The sequence below is a fragment of the Rhinolophus sinicus genome, chromosome 4, assembly GCF_057876585.1.
Source record: "Rhinolophus sinicus isolate RSI-liver-muscle chromosome 4, RSI-T2T, whole genome shotgun sequence".
Classification (NCBI taxonomy): domain Eukaryota; kingdom Metazoa; phylum Chordata; class Mammalia; order Chiroptera; family Rhinolophidae; genus Rhinolophus; species Rhinolophus sinicus.
This window is the reverse complement of record NC_142504.1, coordinates 2,894,144-2,917,992: the sequence shown is the minus strand read 5'-3', so window position 1 is coordinate 2,917,992 and position 23,849 is coordinate 2,894,144. Positions and strand designations below refer to the sequence as shown.

Genomic DNA, 23,849 nt, shown 5'->3' with positions numbered 1-23,849 from the left:
TTGGTGCTGTGTGGTTGGCTTGGGTTCAGGATGTCGTTGAACTTGGTGCCACGTTGTTGGATTTGGTACTGGGAGTGTAGGATTTGGTGCCTAATAAGGTTGGATTTGGTGGCTGGTATGGTTGGATTTGGGCCAGACGTGGTTGGATTTGGTGGTGCCGAGTGAGGTTGGATTTGGTGCCATGAAGTTGGAGTTGGTGCCGGGTGTGGTTGGAGTTGATGCCCGCGTGTCTGCCTTTGGAGCTGTGAGGTGGTTCCTGGTACAGGGGAGTGGTGATGATGTGCCCTCTTGGAGGGCAGAGAGCCTGTGGGCTTCACCCTCTGAAGTAACCCCCATTGATTCCATGTAGGTGTTGGACGGCAGGTGCCACAAAAGCCTCCCAGAGGCATGGCTCGGGGGCCCCCGCAATTAGTACTCCCCCCGCCCCCGCCTTACCCTCCTCCAGACACAGACGTTGCAGAGCCTCTCGGCTTTCCCGGGGAAGGCGCTGCTTCCGAGGCCTCCAACTTGAGACCCACACGTACGTGCCCGTCATTCCCTTGTCCATATGTGTTGGCCACTCATCTCTCTGTCCCTGGTGTCGGGGCTGGCTTTCCAGACTTTCCATTCTTGCTTGGGGTATTTGTACCTCCCACTCCAGCTTTTCCTTCCAAATGCTCAATGCAGTGTGTCCTGTGCCCAGTGAGTGCCGTGCAGGTACCTGCAGAAAGGGCTTTAACCCGTTCATCACGCACACTGTGGTTAGACGTCAGCCAGAATAATACCGCGCGGGTGGAGACAGTCAGCTAGAGGCTCACGATGCTCAGAGCAGAACTAACCTCAGAATGTCTGCAGATGGTCGCGGCCAGCACAGTCCCCCACAGCCGTGATGAGACACGCGTGTCAGCTCACAGGCCAAGCTGCGAGTGCACAGGCGGGCCGTGGTCCAGAGCTGGGAGCGCTAACGAGTTAGACCCTTGGCCCACGTGGCCAGTGGCCAAGCAGTAGTACTGTCACTCTGAAGGCACCAGAGGGGAAATGCTGGATTTGAGCGTAGTAATAGCCAGAAGGAAAGGCTCCTTCTGTCGCTGTCTTGTCACACCCCGTCTGAGATCCGGCTCTCCTCATTGTTTCCTGGGATTTCCTCTGGACAGGGATAAACACTACAGATACTCTTCCCAGCTGTGTAACAGTTTGATGTGTTTAACTGTATATATACGTATATAGTTGGCATCCTCCGTACGCCAAGCCTGTGCGTGTCTCTGTCAGAACCCCCCTCACCCCCACCCTGTGCAGTGATGTCTGGTTATAAAGCAAGCACGTCCCGGGCTGTGTTTCCCAGCAGCATCGTGTCACTCTGCACTCGGCCCTGTGAGAGGCTGGTGCCCACACGAGTGCTGGAAAGTTCTTACTTGTCTGCCATTGGACCGTTTGATCCATTGGACCGTTTGATCCATTGGACCGTTTGATCCATTGGACCGTTTGATCCATTGGACCGTTTGATCCTTTTCCATCTTCTCTGGAAATGACAACCCGCTTACTGCCAGCTTCTGGGGAAGGAAGATAGCTGCTGGATTACTCTCTCCAGGCAAAATAATCCTGATTCACTTTATCTTCCTTTACAAATACTTCTCTTCCATCCTTAAAATGTTTGCTTGTCTTGACGTTGCCCATGCTTCCGAATGCAGATGAATTGTTGTAGGGCGCTCAGAAATTTGGGATGAGACGTATTGGTCCGAAAGATGGCAGCCGAGGCTCAGACAGCTCCAAGCGTTTCATCCCTGAAGAAAGCGGGTTTGAGCCCCACACACTAGGCCATGAGCATTCAGTGGCACTCCTCTGGCTGGTCCCCTCACCCCCAGATGCGCTTCCCTGGGGAACCAGTGAGGGAGGAACAGCAGAGGAAAACTGTCAAGCTGAGTACAACCCACTCGCAGTTCGGGAATGACCATAGACCAGTAGCTCTGCGGGGCCTACACAGAATGGAAGGGCCAGGCCTCGTGCACCATCCCACACTGACCTGGTGCAAAGGCGCAGGCCCCAGCTTCCCCCGGCCTCCCTGTGTGTGGGGCCACAGGCCGTGTGTGCCGTCTGCTGGGGAGAATGGCAGACGGGGGCTGGGAGGGCAGCTTACAAAGGCCCACGTCAGATTTGAGAAGTAAAGCTTCCTCCCATGTCTCCGGTGCTGTGACAGCATTTCCCTCCCCTGTGCCTCACAGACTTTCCAAAAGAGGTGGGAATAGAGAGTGGAGCCAAGCAACAGACTGGGCCCGCAAAGACGAGACTCACTCTCTGCTCCCCACGTGGCTCTGTGTCCCCTGGTGGACCCCATGTCAGTTCTTCCCAGGAGGTCATTTCCCAGGTCCATGTGATCCGGGGCGCCCCCATCCGGCCCTCCTTCTCTTCCCTTCTCCTCCTCTTGCATCCCACAGAAATGCTGGTTCTGGAGGGAAGAACGGGTGGGACAAGAGGTGGAGGTCCTGCACCAGGGGTCCGTCCCCGCGCGACCTGGCCTGGGCCCTGCAGGAATGGGCTCCACAAGCGTCTGTCCTGCTCCGGAGCCCTGGCTGCTTGTGCACCAGAAGTCTGCGAGTCCCACGTGGAGCTTCTGTCTTTCTTGATGAGCAGAAGTGCCTGACCACTGACCACTGGTACAGCATTCAACATGGGCTCTCCTGCCCACCAGGCAGAAGGCAACCCGCCGTCTTCAATTCAGGTCTTGAAAAACGTTAAGGAAAACGAACCCTTTGTCATCGTTTATTTTATTTTTCTCACGTTGAAATCTGGGTGTACTTTCCCGTCTCAAAGGAGCTATGGATTGTGAGCTCCTAAAATGTTACGTGTGACTCTGCCCCTGGTTGGTGTCTACACCTCACTTACGCTCCGACTCAAACTTCTGGTTCTTTCTAGACGTGGAAGCTCAGTTGTGAGAGTTTTATGTCGGCCACAAGCCTGTGTATATCTCCTCCTGGGTTCCACTTTAGGCCTGTAAACCTTGTAAAAGAAACGGTGTGTCCATGTGGAAACTTACCGAGTAGCTACGAGGACCAGGTGGTCCACGTGGCATCATACATGTGAGTTCTCTGTCAGCCCACACCACGGCTGTGTCCTTAGGAGAAACTGAGCCAGAGAAGTTATGTCATTGGCCCCGGGCCTTGCCACAGAATCCGTACCTTGATATCTCGGATGCTCAATCTTTCTTTTTCAGTCGTTTTCTGGTGTGGCCTGTTAGAGTGCCTTCAACTGTGTGGTGGGTACCTTTGAAGGGGTTTCCAATGACCCCCACCCCGTGTTCACCCCCTTCTGTAACCTCCCCTTGAACATGGAATGGATTTAGTGATTCCCATCTAATGAACAGAATATGGTAGAAGTAGCGGCATGTCACTTATCACTTGTGAGATTAGGTAACAAAAGACGGGCTTCTATCCTGGGCACAGTCACTCATGCTGGGGAAAGCCAGCTGCCATATTGGGAGCTGCTGCCTGGAGAGATCCCCATGGCAAGGGGCTGAGGCCCTCAGTCCACTGACCGTGGGAACTGTGTCCTGCTAACGGCCACTGGAGTGGCCTGGAAGCAGATCCACTCTTGGTAGGGCCCCTAGTGGAGACCACAGCCTCACATGGCACCTTGATGACAGCCTGAGTGACCTTGAGGGGGGGCACCCTGCTAAGCTGTGTCCAGATTCCAGACCTCCAGAAGCTGAGGGGTAAGAAGTGCTCACTGTTTGAAGCCTCGAAGGTGTGAGGTAACTTGCTCTGTAGCAGTTGACAGCTAATACAGACTGCAAGGAAGAGAAGCCCGTCCCAAACCTGCTTGCAGGTGGGGCCGTCTTATCTCCTGCAACAGGAGTCCCAGAGTGGAAGAGACGTCGTGCTGGTTCAGTCTGAAGCCTAACGTTGTCATGGGTCGAGGTTCTCTCCGTCTCTTCTCTGTGTGTCTTTGGGGCTGCCACCTCCTCAGGCTGGTACCGAGGGGGCTGTGGTTGGCCTGTGCATCACATCCGGACACCAGCATCTTCAGAGGAGCAAGATACACTATCTCTTCTAATAGTTTCGTAGGAAAACGCAACTTCTCCCAGAAACCCCCTCCTGCGCTTTCTGTCATGTCTCACTGACTGCAATTGGGTAAGACACAAACCCAATCCCTGGTAAGAATGGATTCACCTTAGAAGAGTCAGGCCCGTGCCGGCAGCCAGGGATCAGGGCAGCTGCCCCTGAGGTGTATGGAGGTTGCCAGTCAACACTGCAGCCCTGTTCATTGGCAATGTGGGGCACGCACACCTCTTGAACAGCCTAGCCAGGTTGCAGCCGCCAGTTTGGTTGCCGCGTGTGGGTGGTAAGGCATGTCGTATAGAAGTAGGTACCGCAAGGGGACTGTGTGCCCCTAGAGAAGTCAGATGAGTGACTCAAAGGCAGTGTGGCTACCCAGGAACCGTCCTCCTCAAAGGACAATTGAAATGCAGGACTGGCCACGTCAGGCCTGGCCTCCACCTCCATCTGTCATTTCCTGTTTTGCAGACCAGGGGAACTCCCAGAAATGCTCCTGACATTAGAACAGGTGCCCATGTAGCACCCCTAGACTGAAGGTCTGGTTTCTCAATGATCTTAGTAGCTAAGAGGATAGCAGAATAGGGCTGGTGCAGTTATATGTCTGACCTATAAAGTTTTGGAATCCTGTATCTCATTTAAAAGTGCTTCCTGCTATAAGAAGCATACTTTTATCTCTTCCAAAACGCAACACAGCATTTCCAAAGTCAGCCTGGGGCGAGTGGGAAGCCGTGTGTGTCCAAAGGACTGGCTCTCTGCCATCACTTGTGCCGGACTGCAGCTCCCCTTGCCCAATCGTGTTCTCAGCTCCTGTCTTGCAGCCATGGCTAGGTCAAGGGCAGCTGATAGAGTCCGAGTTGGTAAATACTTACTGCACGAGTGGGAGAAGAATGGTTAAGCTGTGTCACCTCTCACAGCCTTATGGCACAAAGGTCAGCATGAATGGGTCTTTGGAGGTGTGTTTGAGCTTCTTGAGCGTAATTATAGTAACAGTGGAATAGTGGTTCCCTGCTCTGTGTCCTATTATCTTTTTCTTTCTTTTTAATGTGATTTCATACTAACCTTTAGGTAGTTAATAATGGCCAATTGCTTTGTGTGCACGTCTAAACCAATGTAATGGTGCATATGGATTTTTTTTGCTTATAACTTTTTAACCAGGTTGCTGTCTGCTGACATTTGATTTCAGTTGACTCACAGTGATGGAGCCTAGCCCACTAATTGCATTGAATTGTGTGTTTACAAGATTTGCAGTTCTGGTTATGATTAGGCTATTAGCAAGTCATCAGTTTCTTATTCCAATGAGAAGACCCTGGGGATTTAAACATCAATGCATATAGAGCTCAAATTACAGAACCTCAATTTGCTTTATATTTTTAAAATCAAACTGTCCAATGGCTGTCATTTTTTAATACGTTTTCCTACACCAGCCTTGAGCAAATCAGTCTTTCCTTAGGTATACCTTTCCAGGGTAATTGGCAAAGAATTTTAAAGGCATAGAGTGAAAACGGGTCATTGTTCCTTGTTCTGAATAATGTATAGAGTTAAAACACCAGTGACAACCATTGTGATGCTTCCAGCCGATGGGCTTTCAGTTTGTGAACAAGCACCTCATTCTAAGGAACTTCATGGAAGTTCTAAAATAAGGAAAATAAAATGAGAGAAATAAACTACCCATTTTCAACTAGAAGATAATAATTGGAGCTTGCCGAATGTAAAATTAACAATAATAATAACCACAACAATAATTCCCATTATAGGCAGTCTGACGCAGCAAAACTGAGAATCTGAACATACTTTGGGCACCGCTCTGTGACTTGCTGGCACATGGCTGCAGTCAAACCCCTCACGCCCAGACCAGATGCTGACTGAAGGCTCAGCTCAGTGGAAAGCCGTGCACTCGCCTGAGCAGAGAGCCTAATGCTTAGACAATAGGACATGCCCCTTGAGTTGGGACCAATCCTCCTCAAAGTCACCTAACATTGTACTCTAAAATTTGAACCAAAATTAAACACATTTTCTGCTTCAAAACAAAGTAGCTCATTCTAAAGCTGTGACACAAGTCCAGTTCTGGGATCTTATTTGTCACAGAAGCACCCCTGCAACCCCACAGGTGTGTGGGCTTCAGCACAAGCCGGGAGAAGGCTCTTGCCCCTGTTCTGTGTTTATTTGCTGCTTTTTGTCTCATGACAACAGAGCCAGGCACACAGCTGCTCCTGCTGCCACAAGAAAGGGCTCTGCATCCAGGCCAGTGGGAAGTGGCTGGTGAGCAAGTGGCCCTTCTCATAAAATGGAAGGAAATCGGTGATTGTGGGAGCAGAATCTGTCCCTCTTCAGAAATACATTCAGAAAAACGGAACTGATATTGTAGCCTGCGATTATTGTACCTCGAACACCACTGAATTCACGCAATACGGACTAAAGAACGAATGCTCCTTAGACGCAGAGCGGTGAGAATCACACTAGAGCATCGTGACAGAGCTATGTATAACATTAAAAACAGCAACGATGAACTTATTTCCTTTTGTTTGCTGATTATGTTTTAGCCCTTTATTCACAAGCCACTATGTCCCTGACTTGAGAGAGAGCTGAAGCGCTTAGTGACAACTCAGGGGAGCAGGTGTGCCCTGCACCTGCTCACACCCGCTGGTGAGAACAGGTTGTTGAAATGTCAAGAATCTTTAAGCCAGTGGCTAAACAGAACCATTACTAAAAGTAAATTATGTAAGCTTACAATTAAATACATAATATTAAAACCAAAGGTAACAAATACTGAAAACTCATCCCTCCCTAATTATTTTACTACCTTTTACTATTTCTATGTTCTTGAGGTTATTTGCATATATGAATCAATGTGATTCAATAATATATAAAATCCTATATAGCGTCTTTTCCCAATACCACATTCAGCTACTGGTGTCAGCAGCTAGTAATCAGCCATGGAGGGAGTATTTACACCATGGAAATTGGCAAAGGTTGCAAATCAGGGCTTGATTTATTGCCATGTTGATTGTCTAGATGTGAGAGAATGATTGGAGAATGTTAAGAAGGAGATTAAATTTAAAAAGCACATCATATCAGAGGCCAATGCATTGTGCAGAGCACAGAAAAAGTTGAAGACTTATTCTTTCATCTTTCAAAAACCATTGTTTGACTCAGCAGTTATTCCTGTGATTGACAAACAAGCTAAATTCCAACATATGTCTCCATGGTTTGCTGTTCATCTTACGCCTTAACCTAAAATTACCAATGTACATTCAGGTTGAAACTATGCATATTTGTCAGTAGTAATAGGTTGGCTACAGACTTTTAAAATGGGCAGAAATTAATGAAATTATTCTGTGAGAATCAGTTGGTTACAGAGAATTTACAACAAAGAGTAGTGTATATTTTATTTTTACTTGTAAATTTTGTGCTCTGCATCCTTTATATCAGTAAAACTTTATCTACCTATCTATCCATCCATCTCTTTTATTTTTTCCAGAGAGCTGGTTACTAACCATTTACCAGCCTACTACTACAAAGGAATAACAATTATAAATAGGAATGCTGAAAGGAAGTAAAATTATTTAGTTAAAAACGCTAACAGCAAATTTATTTTTGATATTCGTTAAGTCACTGCTCACACCCTGGGCTGACACAGATAATCATGAGTGTATATGTCTCGTAAAACTTTAATTTGCAGCATAACTTCAAGTTAGGCATAAAATAAAACCAATTTTAGTTCTTACATTGAGAGCTTTGAGAACTTCTGGGTTCATATAAATTTAAGTTCTTCCCAGAAGTAAGGAATGGACAGCTTGATTTTTCAAGAATGGTTCAAGATTTTTATTAATTATTGTGTTGTTTTATTAGTTAAAAAGTGAATAGGACTCACGAGCCAAGCATCCCCTTACTGACAATAGTCTTCTAAACCGTCTTAAGGATTATTATGAGGTGATAAGAATTCAGGCCCAGCCCCTCTTTATTTTAATTCCTACCCCTGGAGGCCTTCAGGGCCTAAAGCGCCTCCCGTGCAATGATGGCCCTATGTCAGACGGTCAGTCTCTCACTGGAGAAAAAAGCAAGACCCAGGAGGAGTTCGCTCCTTGAAACAGTGGCTCTCCAGTGCCTTTGCAGTGATGTCTTTCTCCATCTCATCGGTCAGTCAGTCAGTCAGTCAGTCCGTCAGTCAGTCAGTCAGTCCGTCAGTCAGTCAGTCAGTCCGTGTTTCCGGAGCGTGTGTGAGCCGCATGCAGTATCGCATTATCAAGGTTAGACTGCTCTGCAATGGAGAGCATCCTGAAGCTGTGCCTGTTTTTCCTTGGAGCTCTGCAAGTCACTCACACTTTTCCAGGAGATTAGAAAAGGCTTTTGCCTCTCAGCTGGTCGGCATCTGCCAGGAAGGACCTTAGGGTTTCGCACCAAATCCACGTCAAGTCATTTGACCGCCTAGAGGACACCAGTGAGGGCAGGGATGCTCGCGGTACAGCTCTTGCCGAGCACAGAGACATGCAGGTTGGATCGCTAGACCCTTGTGACAGCTGCCACAGACAAAGACTGAAAGGAAATCAATGCAAGGAACAATAACAGCAGTGTGACTTGGCTGACACCTCACGCTCTGTGCACTGTTAAATCCCCAGGGCCTGCAAGGTGAGTGGTGAGGACCACTTGTGTGATGACAGTTTGCGTTCATACTTTGCCGTTTATTTCCCCCGCAGTTTATTGCTGTGCGTCATTCCCTAGTCACGTCAAGCGCTTCTGACGACATCCCTTCCCGGAGCTGCGCCCTCCGACTTCCGGTCTTCCTGTCCTGACTCTGACTCTCCCGTTCTCCGTGTAACAGGCTCACGTGCATACTGCAGTTTACTCTCTTTAGAATTTACATACAAGTGCGTCAACAACAGAGATTTGTTTGACCAAGGTTCCTATTTCCTTGTAGGAGGCAAAGCCTTTTATATGTAAACTCTAGGTTGATCATACTGACCTGTCTGAAAGTCCCCCTTTCATTAGGATACATGGATACGTTTTTATTGAGAACCTTGCTTTATTTTAATTATTATTAATGCATATTTTTCTCATTCAATATTCAGTTGAAAATGTCTTCCCCGTTTTCCTTTAAACTTAATTGTGTCCGTACATTGGCCAGTGCAGTCAGTGTGCGCAGGACTGAAATATTCTGTCTGCCTAGTCCAACCAAGTGCCTGAACACGTGAACTGCACGTCTAATCTGCAGAAACTGGGACTCAATCCTATCGATGGGCTCAGGGACTCCCAGGACCCAACTTCTTTGTAAGAGTCTTTCAGGTTTTCCTATTACTGTGTCCCCACTGCTTAGATAGTTGACAAAAAGAAAACCGAGGAAGAAGGATGTACCTCATGTCACCTACTCATTGTGCACTCGGCCCTTCACCTACTGGTTCACCAAACATTGAACTTGCTCTATACGAGGCCTTGTGACAACTTCAGGGCTGTTACAGTGAGTGGCACAGGCTCTACCCTTGGATTGTACTCACCTGTGGCTACCAGGTGACAGGAAGTAAGGCGGCTCCATTCGACAAATGCTAATCTGGAGGTCAGTACACATGACCAAATGCTCCAGGGCATGACATCCAGGTCCTGGAGAGGTGGAGACAGCTTTGCCGAGAATGTGGCATTCTTCTCCCATTGTGAGAACACCCATCCAACTACTGAGAACTAGTCGTCACCTGAGCTGTCCTGAGACACACAGAGCAGGTGAAAATAGTCATGTTAAGATTCAGGATTTAGGGGGAAAGAACTTGCTTGCTTTGACAAACTTTTTTTGTGCAAAGAGATTTTTGAACTGAAGGATCTTGTCATGTTTCTCTCCGAAAGATTTTTTGTTTTAATGATACTGCTCAAAGTAAGAAAAAAGAAGCAGTGAGTGTTTTTTACTTGTCTAACTGTTGTCTGGCTGATCCCATTGAAAACATTAGCAATGACTAATGTAGGAACTATCACAGCTGATACTGGTATTAAAAATGAATATCAAGTAAATTTTTATAGAAATGCATAATTAGTGCTAGCTAGAACCAATCTAGTGCCATGCGTTGGTAAAAAAACACAAAAAACAACAACAACAAGATACAGAAATTACGAGGAAACAGAACAAGTTAGAAAGTGCCTCTTTTTGTGTGTGTTGAAATAAAGAACTTTTGTCTGATAAGTAGCCGTCATTTGACCTCAAATCATTAAGTGGGGAAAGTCTAAACAAGAAAAGGTAATGTTTACCTAAATGGTGGGGAAAGCAGCAGGATTTATGACCCGGACTTTAAAGATTGTAGAAGATTGTACATAATTACAGCAATTAGCGTTTGTGCAAGAAGCAGCTACTAGGCTGAGAAAGATGGCAGTAGGACATCTGAAGGCAGGAAGGAGAACAGGGGAAAGGGGTGCTGCTCTTAGAATTATTGGTCAGGGAGACAGAAGGTACGATGCAAAGGACACATCCAACTCTGTTGAAACAGAGGACATAGACGTGGGGGATGAGTACGCAACTCAGTGGAGCTGAACGACTGACGTGAGGAAGGTCGGACGCGGCCCCTCCGATTTACTGGGCCATGAAGTCAGCCTCAGCCGGAGACGTGGACTCTGGACAGTACCTCAGGGGTCTCTGTCACCAAGATGGCCTGATACGCAGCTGGGAAACCTCAGGGCAATTTGATGAACGAGTTTTAGCAATCTCCGTATGTCACAACACTGCTAACCAGCATTAGAATCTTCTAGCAATCAGACAGATTAATTCCGTGAAGATTCCGCTGCCTCCCTGCAAAGCCCTTGCATTTCAGAGCTGTTTTCATACCTGATTCACCTCAGAACCCGTCCCTCTTTGGGGGTCATTCGTGCTCCTTGTAAGCCAACATGAGAACAACCTGTTTTTTTCTCCATCATGTTACACATACAATCAAGAGTTACACTAAAAGCACACATATCTGAGGTAGCCCCCATTTTCTGACCAGCAAAACACAAATTGGATGCCCTGATGACTGGCCTGTACCCCTGAAGTTCACAGGAGTCGCTCAAGAAGACCAGCGTGTGTGAACGTAAAACACACATTGACTCTGTGTTACTGTTCAACTACCACTGGCTGAAATTCTTAAATTCTCCCCCAAGAATCACCGTCAGCAGTGACAGTGGGAAATGCTGCAGTTTGTAATTTGCAGCCCAGTTTATATGCCAAGATTTGCCCTCTCACTTCACAGGTGCTTTTGACCTTTTCGTAGGAAGATTCTGAAATTATTTAATGGTAAATAAATGCTCCGAGTTCTACAGATGCAACAGTTTGGACAGATCTTAGTACAGTTTACTCACTGGTATTATTTTAGCATCCGTTCTAAGCAGTCACAGGCCACATCTGTGCTTGTGACGCTTATCAACTGCTAATCTTCACAGTTTTCATGCGAATTTGGGTCCCTAATATGATACTGTTTGTTCCCAACTTTTATAACTCACGTAATCTGATTTAAAACATGTCCGTATGCAGACTAACCTTCTCCATGGCAAAACAAGGCTTTTACAATCGGGTGGGATTACGTGTTCTGAACATTACAAGAGGAGGTGAGGGCCCTTCCCGCAGAGCTGGAGGTGTCTGGGGCAGCACGGCTGATTATAGATTGTCTAGGAATTAATCCACTCCCACAGTACTCCCTTCTCTCCCCTCTGAGCTGTGTGTGCACACACATGTGTGACATGTGTGTTAACTGCTCCGTCATTCATATCCAACAAATGTGGAGGAGAAAAAAGTCAGAATAGTCTGCTCCCTCTTAGTCGCCATGGTGAAATGACAACGAGCAAACTTCAAAGTCTCCGGTGAGGACGAAGGTCCCAGTCTTGAATAAATGTCTGAGGCTCAGCCTTATCTGTGGTCTTAGTCCCAGGCTTGATTTGACACCAGGCGCTACACAGAATCAGCAGCCCTCTTACCACACACTCTCTTCCTGGAAACTGCGGGATTACACTTATTATCACTTTCTGTGTTTGTTCTGCCTTTAAATGCTTTATGTAACTCTCCTTTTTCCTCCTTCTTAAGACAATAATAAACTTTTATGACTGGATGAAGCTGAGTAAAAGTCAGACGGTGGCATCTGCCTATATCCCTCAGTGAGGAAAAAGAAAACACCCAAAACGAGATGAGAGCTTTTGAGGTCATTCAGACTGGCTACCTTGTTTCCAGGGTGACAAATCTGCTGTCTGGTTTTAGGGAGGAAAGTGTGGGGTGGGGGAGAACCAAACGTGGGATCTAAATCAGAATGCCAGTGTAGACCACCCTTTCTTTGGCCTGTAAGGAACTTGGGATATAGGGGAAATAGTAATGTATCCGGGTATGTTCCGTATGGATAAGAAGTGGCCGTGAGGAATATAAAGGCTTCCTAAATAGCACAAATTCTAAACCAAAAGCGGAAAATGGCGGGCAGATGCCATATCTGGCCCATGCATTTGTTCTCTTTGATGGATGAAGGTTCCAGTGTTAACTCGCGTTTGCCGCAAACCTCTGTGTCCCCTGGACTGTGAAGTGCCTCCATGTTGGCTGTGGCTCCTCGAGGGCAGAGAGCTTACCACGTGCGTGCACCGCTCCACCCTGGGACTCCTGTGAGGTATCATTATTCTAGGGCTGTTGTTTTCACGGTCAGAGAACGAGGGGCCTGTGATGGTGTCTCACAGCCAGGCTCCTGACTGTCGTGGGCAGAAGGGGAAGATGAAAACCAACAGAAATGAAGGCTCAAGGAAAACAAGGGAAACCGGAGTTCTTGGCGGAAGTAAGGGCTGTTTTACCCCTGGCCTGTTTCTCTCACGGACGTCTCCTGCCTAAACCCTGCAGTTTGACTTGCACGCTCTCTCAGCCGTTTCTTTCTCCCTCCCCACCTTCTCTTCTGCAGGCAAACCCCAAGTCTGCAGCCACCCTGTGGTGTCGGCAGAGCTGGGAAGGGAGTCCCACTGGATCCTCACGTGCTCCTTCCTCTGTGAGCCCCACTCTGTGTCTCTTCCTCTTACAGGGACACCAGTCCTTTGGGTTAAAACCCACCCTAACACCCTCATTCCAGCTTCATCACATCTTTAAAGTCATGCAAATGCAGTCGTATTCTGAAATACTGGGGGTTGGGACTTTAACATAGGAATTTGTGGGGAACACCAGTCACCCTGTGACAGCTGGTGTTTATTGTCCCCCGTTTGGGGACACAGGCTGCAGAGCCCATGTGGTGCCCATGCACAGGGCCAGTCCGGCTGCTGCCTCTGTCCAGCTGCGCTGACCTTGCCTAAATCCGACGGTGGCCGGGCCACCTGGGGGCTGCCTTGGCAGGTGTGGCCTGGCTGTGCCCTGACTTTGGATTCCAGCCTCGACCCTGAAGTTCACGCAGTATCTGCAGCTCGTATCAGCAGGAAGGCAGGCCCAGGCGCCGGGAGCCGTCTCCAGCAGGCAGGAGCTCACACTCCTCTCTCCACGTCCCAAGTCAGATGTACCTGTTCCCTCTCCTACCCATGCGCACACTCCTCTCCGCCTGCACTGAGATCTTTCACCAGCTGTGAATGTGTGTACACACGCACACCTGCAACCTGTCTTGTCCTTGGGTACCTCAGAACCATCAGGCTTTGGAGGTGATTCCTAACAAGCTCCATGTACCCCTCTTGTTTTCCCTGTGTCCCCTGTGTGGGGGTCACACTGCTGTGAAGTCGTTTTATATGAGCCAGCTGCTAAATGGCACTCCTGAAATCTGTGTCAGTCACACGGCCCTAATGCAATGGATTCCATCATAAAAGTCACCACACTGTCACCGGGTGTCCCCACTGTGAGGCGTGTGAGGAAGGGACCCACGTGTGAACCAGGAGCTCATTGCAGACTTTCCAATGAGCGGGGGGGGGGGCTCCACAGCCTGGCGGCCTCTGTGCTTTGTTAGATGAGGGTTTCTCACCTGTACAGGGCGTCCTCAGTTGTTTCAAGCTGCTGAATCAGTTAGTAGGCGCTTTCTTCTTTTGTGATTCAAAACAGAACTGCAACAACATTTAACATCGTAACCATTTTCCAGCGTACACCTCAGCGACACTAATACCTTCCCACGGCCGCGACACAGAACTCCAGGGCTTCGTCATTGCGCCGTCCAGACCTTTATGCCGTTGAGCGTGAACTCCCCGCCCCTCGCCCAGCCGCTGGCACCCACCTTTCTACTTTCTGTTTCTATGAATTTCACTGCTCTAGGAACATCGTACAAGCAGAATCACACAGTATTTGTCTTTTTGTGACTGTCTCATTTCACTTACGTATGTCCTCGAGGTGCATTCATTTTGCAGTATGAGGCAGGATGCACTTCCTATTTAAGGGTGAATAATATCCTGTTATATGTGCACACTGTGTTTTGGTTATCCATCCATCTGTCCACATGCATTTGGGTGGCTTCCCTCTCTTGGTCACTGTGAATGCTGCTGCAGTGAACAGGAGCTCAGGGTCTCTTTGAGACGTGACTCTCAGTTCTTTTGGATGGATACCCATAAGGATATTGTTGGTGAATCAGTTAGTATGCTTTTGCCTGCAACACACGCTGGCTTAGTGCACAAGGAAATTTGTAGAAGTTCCCGCAGGCCTAGCAATTGGGGAGGCCCTTCACCCAAACTCAGTCACGTGGACATTCCGAGCCCTTCAGTGTGGCCCAGGGAGGGCCTGCAGCCATTGGCTGCAGCTAGAATGCACAGACCAATCACCAGCAAGGACGACAGGATGGCCACGTGTGATTGGACGGCCAGGATGCATCTCCCAGGGAACCTGCTGGATGCTGAGGGAAGCATGTCAGCTAAAGTCGAGCCCATGTACTAGGAACGCAGACGACAGCCTTTGGCCTGGGGCAACTCACCCACCTCTCTGTGCTGGACTGTCTTCATTCTGACACCAAAGGTTGTTTGGAGAATTACACATGCGAGAACCAGTCAAGCATTTAGAACAATGGCCACCTCTCAATAAATCCTAACTATACGAAGGAGGCCAACATTTCAAATACAGGAGATTGTGCGTTAATGTCTTGGTTTGTGCTTTTCAACAAAATTAGATGTGGCAGCACCAGTTTTCCTCATGAAAGAAACAGTGTGGGGACGCAGCAATAAGTGTTTGATCTACACAGATACAGACTGTTGTCTGCCTTTCCCCCACATCTGGACTCACATCTGTCTGTTGCACATGTCCCTTGTGATGGACAGTGGTCCCTGTGTGCCGGTCTGCTTGGGTCCCCTGCTCTAGTCAAACTGGAGAGATGAAGTAACTCAAGCCCTCATTTTAAAAAATCAAATAAGCCTTAAAACATTTCATTTTTTCCTTATATGCTCACACCATGGTGCAGGGCTGTTTCTGACTTCCTCCTTTTTCTTAGGCTGTGAAATGACTACATATCACCTTTGAAGAGACTTCTTAGGATGAGTCTGTTTACAGCTCACGAAAATGAAGTGCCTGCTCTGGGCCGTGCCAATCCTTTCCAGGCACTGAGGGTGGTACGTCCTCTCACCCTGTCTTTACGTGACCACTGGGTCACATGCAGCCTGGGCGCACATGGGGTCCAGGGAGGACGCCACCGCTTACTTCTGTATGTGCCTCAGCTCTCCACCAGGGTCGTGCTGCCCTGGCGGTACGCCTGGGCCCGGGCTGTCCCCAGGACAGCTGAGCCGGAGCTCCGAAGGTTTGCGCATGCAGCCACCATCCCAAGGCCGAGTCCTTGGTGACGGCCAGGCTGAGCTGCCTCAGAGGACACACTGAGCATGCCCCTGGCTGAGAAGGGAAACGTCATGTTGCCTCCCAGCCCTTGTGCCTCGGCAGGTGCCCCTGTGTCCATGTGATGATGACACATAGAAGTAAATAGGCCGTGGTATCTCCCAGGGCCACGGGGGCTGGCGTGGCTGCACTTCAACTGGCCGAGCTTCATTGGGACCCTTGGACCGGTGGCTCATGGGCTGTGTCTGCATCCACTGGTGCAACGGGCAGCCTCTGTCCATGTCTCAGCCGATAGCCCGAGTGCCAGGCCACCGAGGCCCTGTGGTGACACTGTGACTCAGAAATCCGGCCCAGAGATGGGAATTAGGGACGGAGGCATCAGACAGGTGGCTGCACTGTCAAGCAAGTGTGCTTGTCATTTTTCGGCTGCCACCCCTCACAGCCATGCAGACAAGCAGGACGGTCCAGGTCGTGTCGCTCCCACACCCTCACTGGGTCTGCTGTTCCTGTCATACCACTCTACCAGGTGCACCCGGGACAGCTAGTGTCACAGGCTTACGGTCACCAGTTAGACCACTGCTATGTGGATGCTTCACTTTTCAGAACAGTTTCAAAGCATAAGAAGGTAATGAAGCTTTTAAAAAAAATTAGGACTATTTTAATCCTCTTTTCTCCTCAGCACTGATGGAGTAGAGCTGTCCGATGTGTCTATCTTAGTGTAGTTCAGGATGAAAGCGTTCAGGATGAAACACACCTGTGTGGATCACCTACTACATGCTGGGTACTGGCACGACAGAGTCACCAGCCACGGAGGGATACGACAGCCAGGTCAACCTGCGTGAGAGGAAGAACGTAGCGCACCACGCTTTACCAGCCCCTGGAGAGGGTCGGCCCAGAGCCTGCCCTGAAGGTGGTCTGCTTGGTCCCTTGGGTCATTCTGTCCCCAGAAAACCAGCGAACAGATGAGGAAGGGAATGGGCCCAGTGGTATGTCACACTGTGGGGCCATGAGAACAGATCCCGCTAGAATGCCAGCCCAGGGGACACTGGGGGACTCGAGAAACCAGAGCAGCACGGGAGCATCCCTGCTGCATCTCCTGCCTTCCGAGAACCCAGACCCCGAGAAGCACCCCCTGACCAGTGCTTTGCATTCTGAAGTGGAGGCATTTGGGGAGACAGATGTTCCAGTTGTGTAAAGGCATGTTCCACCTGGACACACACGTGTTTTCCTTGAAACTCATTCCATCCAGGATATTTGGGAAAGGGAAGAGGCATGTTTTCCCCACCAAACATTCTCACTCAGGGCGTGACCAACATTCCCACTTAATCAGGCGGATGACAAGGAAAAGTGTGTGGAAAAGATCATATTTCACCAACTTTAATGGTTGGTGTGTCAGATTTGTGCATGAGTTGTCTTTGCAGAGTTTTACCTAATGGCGGAGGAAATCTTTGTACCCAAATATATGATCAGGTCAACTTCAAGGGAGCCAAGTCGCGGCAGAGAACAGAGCAGAGCAGAGGCCCTGAAGCACTGGCCCAGCCTGAGCCCCAGGTGGTGCTCCCGGCTCTGTGCTCCCGGCTCCATGCTCCCGGCTCCGTGCTCCTGGGTCTGTTCTGTGCTCCCGGCTCCATGCTCCTGGGTCTGTTCCATGCTCCTGGCTCCGTGGTCCTGGCGCTGTGCTCCTGGCTCTGTGTGCCCAGCTCTGTGTGCCTGGGAGAGCAGGATGGCCGGATTCAAAGGTGCAGCTGTCCTGCTCAAGGGCCTTACAGAAAACAAGCCTTTCCACAGAATGGATGAAACACTTCTGAAGCATCTCTCTCTCGTTTTTTAGGATTAACCTCAAACAAGCCTTATGAGAAAATAACTGCTCACTTTAAAATAATCTACATCTCTAGCGTACTCTGGATGCACCAGAACTAAATGACTGGAGGTCTTTGTAAAAAATGCTCTTGTCTTAAGCACTGGCCATTTCTAAGGCTGCTTGGTCATAAGAAGGTCACACGTGGAAGGAGGCAGCACGGGCTGTTCAGACACTTCCCCCCACATAACCAACATGCAGATCACCTTTCCCCAGACACCGCATCTACTTGGCCTCGGATTCAGATAAGGGTCAGGACAAGATGATCGCAGTCTCCGCTGTGCCTCTCAACACCTGTGCTTCAGCCTGTGCTGTGAGGTCCACACGTGCTTGGCCTCCCGAGGGGGGCATCTCGGTGGCTACTCTTTAGTGCACATTTGTGGTGTTGGAGCTGAACTCGGGACTAAGAGCCCAGTGTCTCCTGCACGAGAGAGAGAGAGCAGGAACACAAAATACAAAAATCACCGCTTCATTCAGACCACACATCCTAAGACCCCATGTCAGTGAGCATGTTTTTAGATTTCCCAGTTTGGGGGAGTCCGGGCCTGGTAATGATGACATCTGCCTGTAGAGCAATCACGAGTCACAATAACAACAGTCTCACACAGTGGCTGCACAGAGGCGGCGCCCTCGGCAGGTCCCAGGCCTGTCCTCCAACTGCCCGGGGGTGGCCTGCAGCCTCCACGGGCTGGTCACGCTCATTCTGTCCTCATCTACTGATGAGAATGTCAAAGGCTGGCGGCCACATTGGCTCTGGCCACCGGTGGGTCAGCACCACATTTGTTCACACTGATGCAGAAGATGTAAGAGAGAAGTCGTGTCCAATCAGTTGAGCACAACGCAAGTACATAAACAGTGATGTGTCTGATTTTTCCCCCCACATATTTAAGGAATTTTTACATTTATGCCGAAAGCTTCTAAAAAAATAGAGACTAGAAGGAAAAGCAACCAAATGTAAGTGCATCTTGGGCATGAGTGAGTCTTTCCTTCTCAGTTGTCCGTGTTTCCCTGACTTTCTATACTAGAGGAGAAAAAAAGGAAAAAAAAACAAAAAAAAAAACTGCACTTCATTTTAAAACTCAAAGGAATCCTTATAGAAAGACTCTGGGAACGTGCAGTTATAGTGGGGGGTGTCTCTGAACCCAAGTGGTTGGGAGAGGGGGTGGGGCTGGCCCTCCTTCCTTGGGATGCAGGGTAAGGTCGGTGTTGGCCTCCCAAGGGGGCGACATGCCAATCAGAATCCCTGCAGCAGATGCTGGAAACTGAGGCTGGAGCTGCTCTGGCCCGCGAGGTCATTTTGGGTACTGGCGGGTTTTGCTGAGGTGAGCGCTTTTTGGCCCAAGAAAGCCAAGTTATTTTGGGCCACCATAATTGTGAGTTAGACAGGTGGTTTGCGTGTGACAGGGTGAATTTACTGGCTGTGTAGTCTGTTGATTTTGGACAAGGCTGGAAACAATTCTGTACAAGTTTCCTAGAATGACGGGTCTGACGTGGAGCTGTCTTACCACCGTTACCAGAAAATGCACATTTCCAAGGCAGGCTGGACTCGGGGGAAAAAGATTAGCATGTTACTTGTCATATTTTTATGCTCACAACTCTGTACTGTATCTGAATGGCTTTCAGGCAGTGCTTTTGCCGTGTGTGTGTGTGTGTGTGTGTGTGTGTGTGTGTGTGTGTCAGTGTCAGAAGAGCACACTACACAAGCATAGTTATGTCACTTAGCTGCCCTGTACTCACTTTTGAGGACATCTTAGCGTTTTGTGACTTCTAAATTTTTTTGGAACAAAAATCTATTAGAATGTCTTTTAAAAATATTAAAAATATGTTTATACCTTAGTCCAGACCCAGGTAATGGTTTGAATAAGCATCTTCACAGTCTGTGCTAGTCAGTCGGTCCCTGACATCAGGCAATTTATACAAATAATAAGGCAGAAAGCATCAAGCTGGTCAGCAGAGCTGATTGTAGGGGGAGGGAACGACGTGGAAACTGGAGACAATAATCCAGAGACTCATCCCCTCACTCCGTATTGATGAGAGCTTCTTAACCCCAGGTAAATTTTGAGGCATCTCTCCCTAGCTCTGTGACAGCCTTTGGGACACATGTGACTTTGAGTCTGATTGTGGTCTTTTGTCCAGTTCTCCAGTGTCCCCAGATCCGTTTTCCTTCTGCTCTGCTGCTGCCTCCAGTGAGGGGTCCAGGTACACCTGCCCCGCTCACACCTCCTTCCCCAGGTTCTTTGTCACCCCTTCCTCCAATATCATTTTTTCTCTTTTTGTTTGGGGCATATTTTAGAGCCATTCGGGATGTGTTTTGTGTTTGTAAGTCATTTCCCCATTCTGTTTTTCTGAAACTGTTCTAATGTAGTTTCCTACATTATTTCTGCAAGTAATTATTTCCACTGTCTCGTCCTGAGAAAAATGTCACTTGTAACTTGTTGTGGACAATGTGGTGGCTTCCCATGCACCAGGAGACATGTGAAGGGCATCGTGGAGTCCCTTTTGAGAGCGGGTACTGACTGTGAGCTAACAGTGGGTCTGTTAGCTCCAGTGCCTTTTGCTGGAGAAGTTGCTGTCTTTGAACGTAGCAGTGAAGACCTGAGGAGAAGGCGAATGAAAACCACGTGGCCATGCGCATGGTCTCTGCAGTGGCTTAGCCAGGGGAGAGCGAGCTGGCCAGCTGGCCGGGCGGTGTTTGAGGCAGTGCTTCCGCAGGGTGGACCTCCAGGGGCAGCGTCAGCATCACCTGGGAACGTGTGAGATGTGCAGCTCTCTGTCCCCCAGCCGAGACCCAAGGGGTCAGAAACTGGATGGGGCGAGGGGTCGCTGAGCAATCTGTATAGCACACCACATCAGACACCGGCCACACGGGAGAACTGAGAGCTCAGGTGCTTGTGGCCCGACAATGACCGGAGCTGCCGTCACTGTGACCCTGTGCCCTGCTTGCCCCTCCACCCCTGTCATCCCATTGAGTCTGCACTGCCGCCTGGGACAGCACAATCGCGGTGATTTCTGGGGCTCACCTCTGAGTAGGGACATAGGATGTCAGCCCCATAGTAACAGTGGTGTGGGCACTGCCAGGCCAGGGAAGGCATGGAGCCGGGGCCGCTGGATAGCGGGCTTCCTGGAGGAGGGAGGGCTTGAGGTACCCTGGAAGGAAGAGGAAGACTTGCAAGAGGAAGGAGAAGGGCACTTCTGAGAACTGGAAGGAGAAAATGTCTCAAGTTAGAAGCAGACATCACAGCCACCCTGAGGTCAGACATGGGGTCGCTTTGCTCCGCGAAACCTCCCGGCTGCATGGGTGCTGTCTCCGGCTTCTCCTTCTGCCTGCAGCTATCTCCCAGCTGCTCCCCTGAGATGTCAGCCCGTACAGGAGGAAAGGTTGTGAGCCGGGGTAACCGGGCCACCATCTCCCACAGCTGAAACAAGAAAGGCCACGGAGGGACACGTACTCTAAGTCAAGGTTCCCTACTTTCCCAGCAACGTTGTGGGATAAATGCCCTGAAAACTCCTTTGGCTACGAAGCTTCTTCAAATGCTGAATTTTACGTACTGAGCATCATTTTTAATGTATAGCTGAGCTTGCAAGAGAGTAAATGTTGTTGTATTGGCCTGAAAATGAGGACGGGTCACAGACGAGAAGGGCGAGAGAAGCTGAGGGGCCGTGGCTTGTCAGGAGAGGGGCTGCTCTGTTACCCAGGCCGCCCCTGGGGTCCAAGGTGAGCGGGACCCCAGAGGCTGCACTCAGTGGACAGAACGGAACGCAGGGGAGCCCGAGGAGAAGACCCCAGAAGGGCACCCTCTACAGGCCAGTCTGGCAGGAGAATGGAGGGAAATGTCGTCGTAGCATCAATTCCACTGAAAACTTAGTTTTTGGATGAATACAGCCAGCCATGCACGAAGGCCCATTGCAGTGGCCCAGATGCCAAGCTGGGAAAGAAAGGCAGAAAGAGCCGTTTCACACAAATCCACTGGGAACGTTAACGTAGCTCATAGATGTTGTAGACGGTGAACGTTTATAAACCACCGATGAGGAAGTGACAGGACTTTGTCATCTGACAGAAAGAAAAAAAGTTTTCCTTTTCTTTGTAGTTTTTCTTAGAAACACGTAATGAAACATTTTACGGCAGAAGAGTGGTGACAATTGTCTGTACCCACTACCCCCACTTTTTGGTACAATCGAAGGATGGCGTGGGGTGGGAAGAAGAGGGAGCCAACTCAGCCAAATAGCACAGAGTCATTTAATCAAAAGAGGAAAGAGAGACGGTCTAAACTGTAAGACAAATTCAAATGGATGTTTTTATAAAAGGCATTGAGGACTGTGATAGATATCTCCAACGTCGGTTCTCCGTAAGATGCAAAAATGCTCTTTATTTGGTCAGTTTTATGTTAACTTTGGGTCAGTAGTGATGCCAGGCAGCGTATTATGGAAAGCTGGGCCAATGTAAGCCACATACTGTTCTCTAGACTCCTGATTATAAAGAGATAGAACCTAGAAGAAGCAGACAGTGTTTTTCTGAGCTTGCCTTTCTCAAACGGCAGATGACTCAGCTTTGCTTCATGCCAGAGCGAATCCTCGTCAATTCGAGTTTGAGTCCCTTGGCAACTTGGCAAGTCCCCGGACGTCGGGGTATCTGAGGTGTTGATTCAACCCCATTCATGGTCTTTGACCTGCTGGACAACCTGGAGACGGCGTTTCCATTTTGATGATAAATGTCATCAGCTATCAGCCTACTCCCCACACTTCCCGCTCTCTTCTGAGGGGAGGCCCAGAAATGCGTAGGTCAGAAAGGACTGAATTTGTTGTCTCAGAACTAGTTTAGGATATATTGAAATCCCTGGACAAATGGGACCAAAATTTGCCCCACAGAACATGGGAGAAAATCTTTTGGCTTAGAAAAGTGTCCGTGTAGGTCTGCTCAGTAAGACTCATTTAACATTTTCCTGGTGCAAGAACCTTAGTGGGACTTTTCCTTGACATGTGATTTCGTGTGACTTGGAATGGACTCGCCCCATTTATGGGCCTGGCTGAGTATGTTTCTGCAACACACACCCTCAGGGATGGATTAAAGAATTTGTTGGCTGGGGCTTCTTTTATAAATTGCAAAATAGGAATAATGGTACCCACACTGCAGGGGGCATTGGCGCTAATAAGGAGGTAGGTAAGTATTACCCGTTTCAACACTGCAGAGTGTCAGAACCCAACGACCACAGTGCGGTTTCCACGTATCACTGTGTGGAGCTGTACCACCGCGTAGTAATTAGCCAACAGTCTAATATTGTAGGCTACTCCTAAAGCCATGACCTCAGCATAGACGGGAGTCCTGCTTGGAGATTTGCTAAAAAATCAGGCACCTGAAATCACAAGGAAGTTTCAATTTCAAGGCAGCTGAACTGAGTCGAAGGACTCTCAGCCACCGTCAGAGAAACTGGCCATCCTGTCCACGTGGAGGCCTCCCCAGAAGGTGATGTCCCTCTGCCCTGCGGACCTCTCCGTAGCTCCATCTGCCAGAAGGCCCTGTATTGTATCCTAAGGAAACACCAATGTTCACATACGGGAAGCAAACTGACTCCCTGTCACTACTGACACCCTCCTTTAGAAACATGAAAAAGAGTCACAAATCAATCAACAACTTTTTTAATGCCTGAAAGAGGGACAACAAACTGCTCAAAGGAACTAAGTCCAAAGGGGGTGAGTTAGTTTAGGAAAAAGAACAGAACTTTAAATAAATATTTTGGATCATTGCTTCAGAAAATGTTAATAGGTGATCGCATACAGAACACAAGAACAGGCTATTATTTTTTTAAAAATTAATAAAGAAAGAACATCCAAAAGTTCTTGGACATTAAATGCACATCCTCAGAAACAGACACACTGGGGCACATTGTGATGAAAATGTTGATATTCACAGATAAAGAGGAGAAGCTTACCAAGTCCTAGAGGAAGGTCCTGTATAACCGGGCAGAATCACTGGCCTCTGGGGTCTCATCTGTGAGGCGGGACGCCAGAAAGAGTGGAGCTGGATACAGGCTGGAAGGGGAGGGTTGATCTGAACCTTACTTTGGCTTTGCTCTACTCAGCCCAGGATGAGGGTTAAGTGAAGATAACCTTCGGGCTTGGAGCATAAGCTAGATCCTAACCTGCATTATTCTAAAAATGTAATCACTCAAATGTGCAATCCAAATAACGGGAAATAAACCTTGGAAAGAGAAACATGACATTCAGCTGTCACATTTAATACAAGGTTTTTTAAAATATGAGTTTCTATAATGGAAACACCAAAACA

General features: G+C 48.8%; 1 protein-coding gene across 8 annotated transcripts in view; it reads left to right on the top strand.

The window, feature by feature from the left end:
- COBL (cordon-bleu WH2 repeat protein) overlaps positions 1-23,849 on the top strand; it is a 177,353-nt gene that overhangs the window by 124,186 nt on the left and 29,318 nt on the right. For 6 of the 8 annotated variants that reach the window (XM_074341031.2, XM_074341030.2, XM_074341036.2 and 3 more), the window contains one exon: positions 350-520. The exons of the other annotated variants lie outside the window; for them this stretch is intronic. In XM_074341031.2, the coding sequence (XP_074197132.2) occupies positions 350-520 (171 nt within the window). The remainder of the gene's footprint in view (positions 1-349; positions 521-23,849) is intronic. 8 annotated transcript variants of the gene reach the window in all.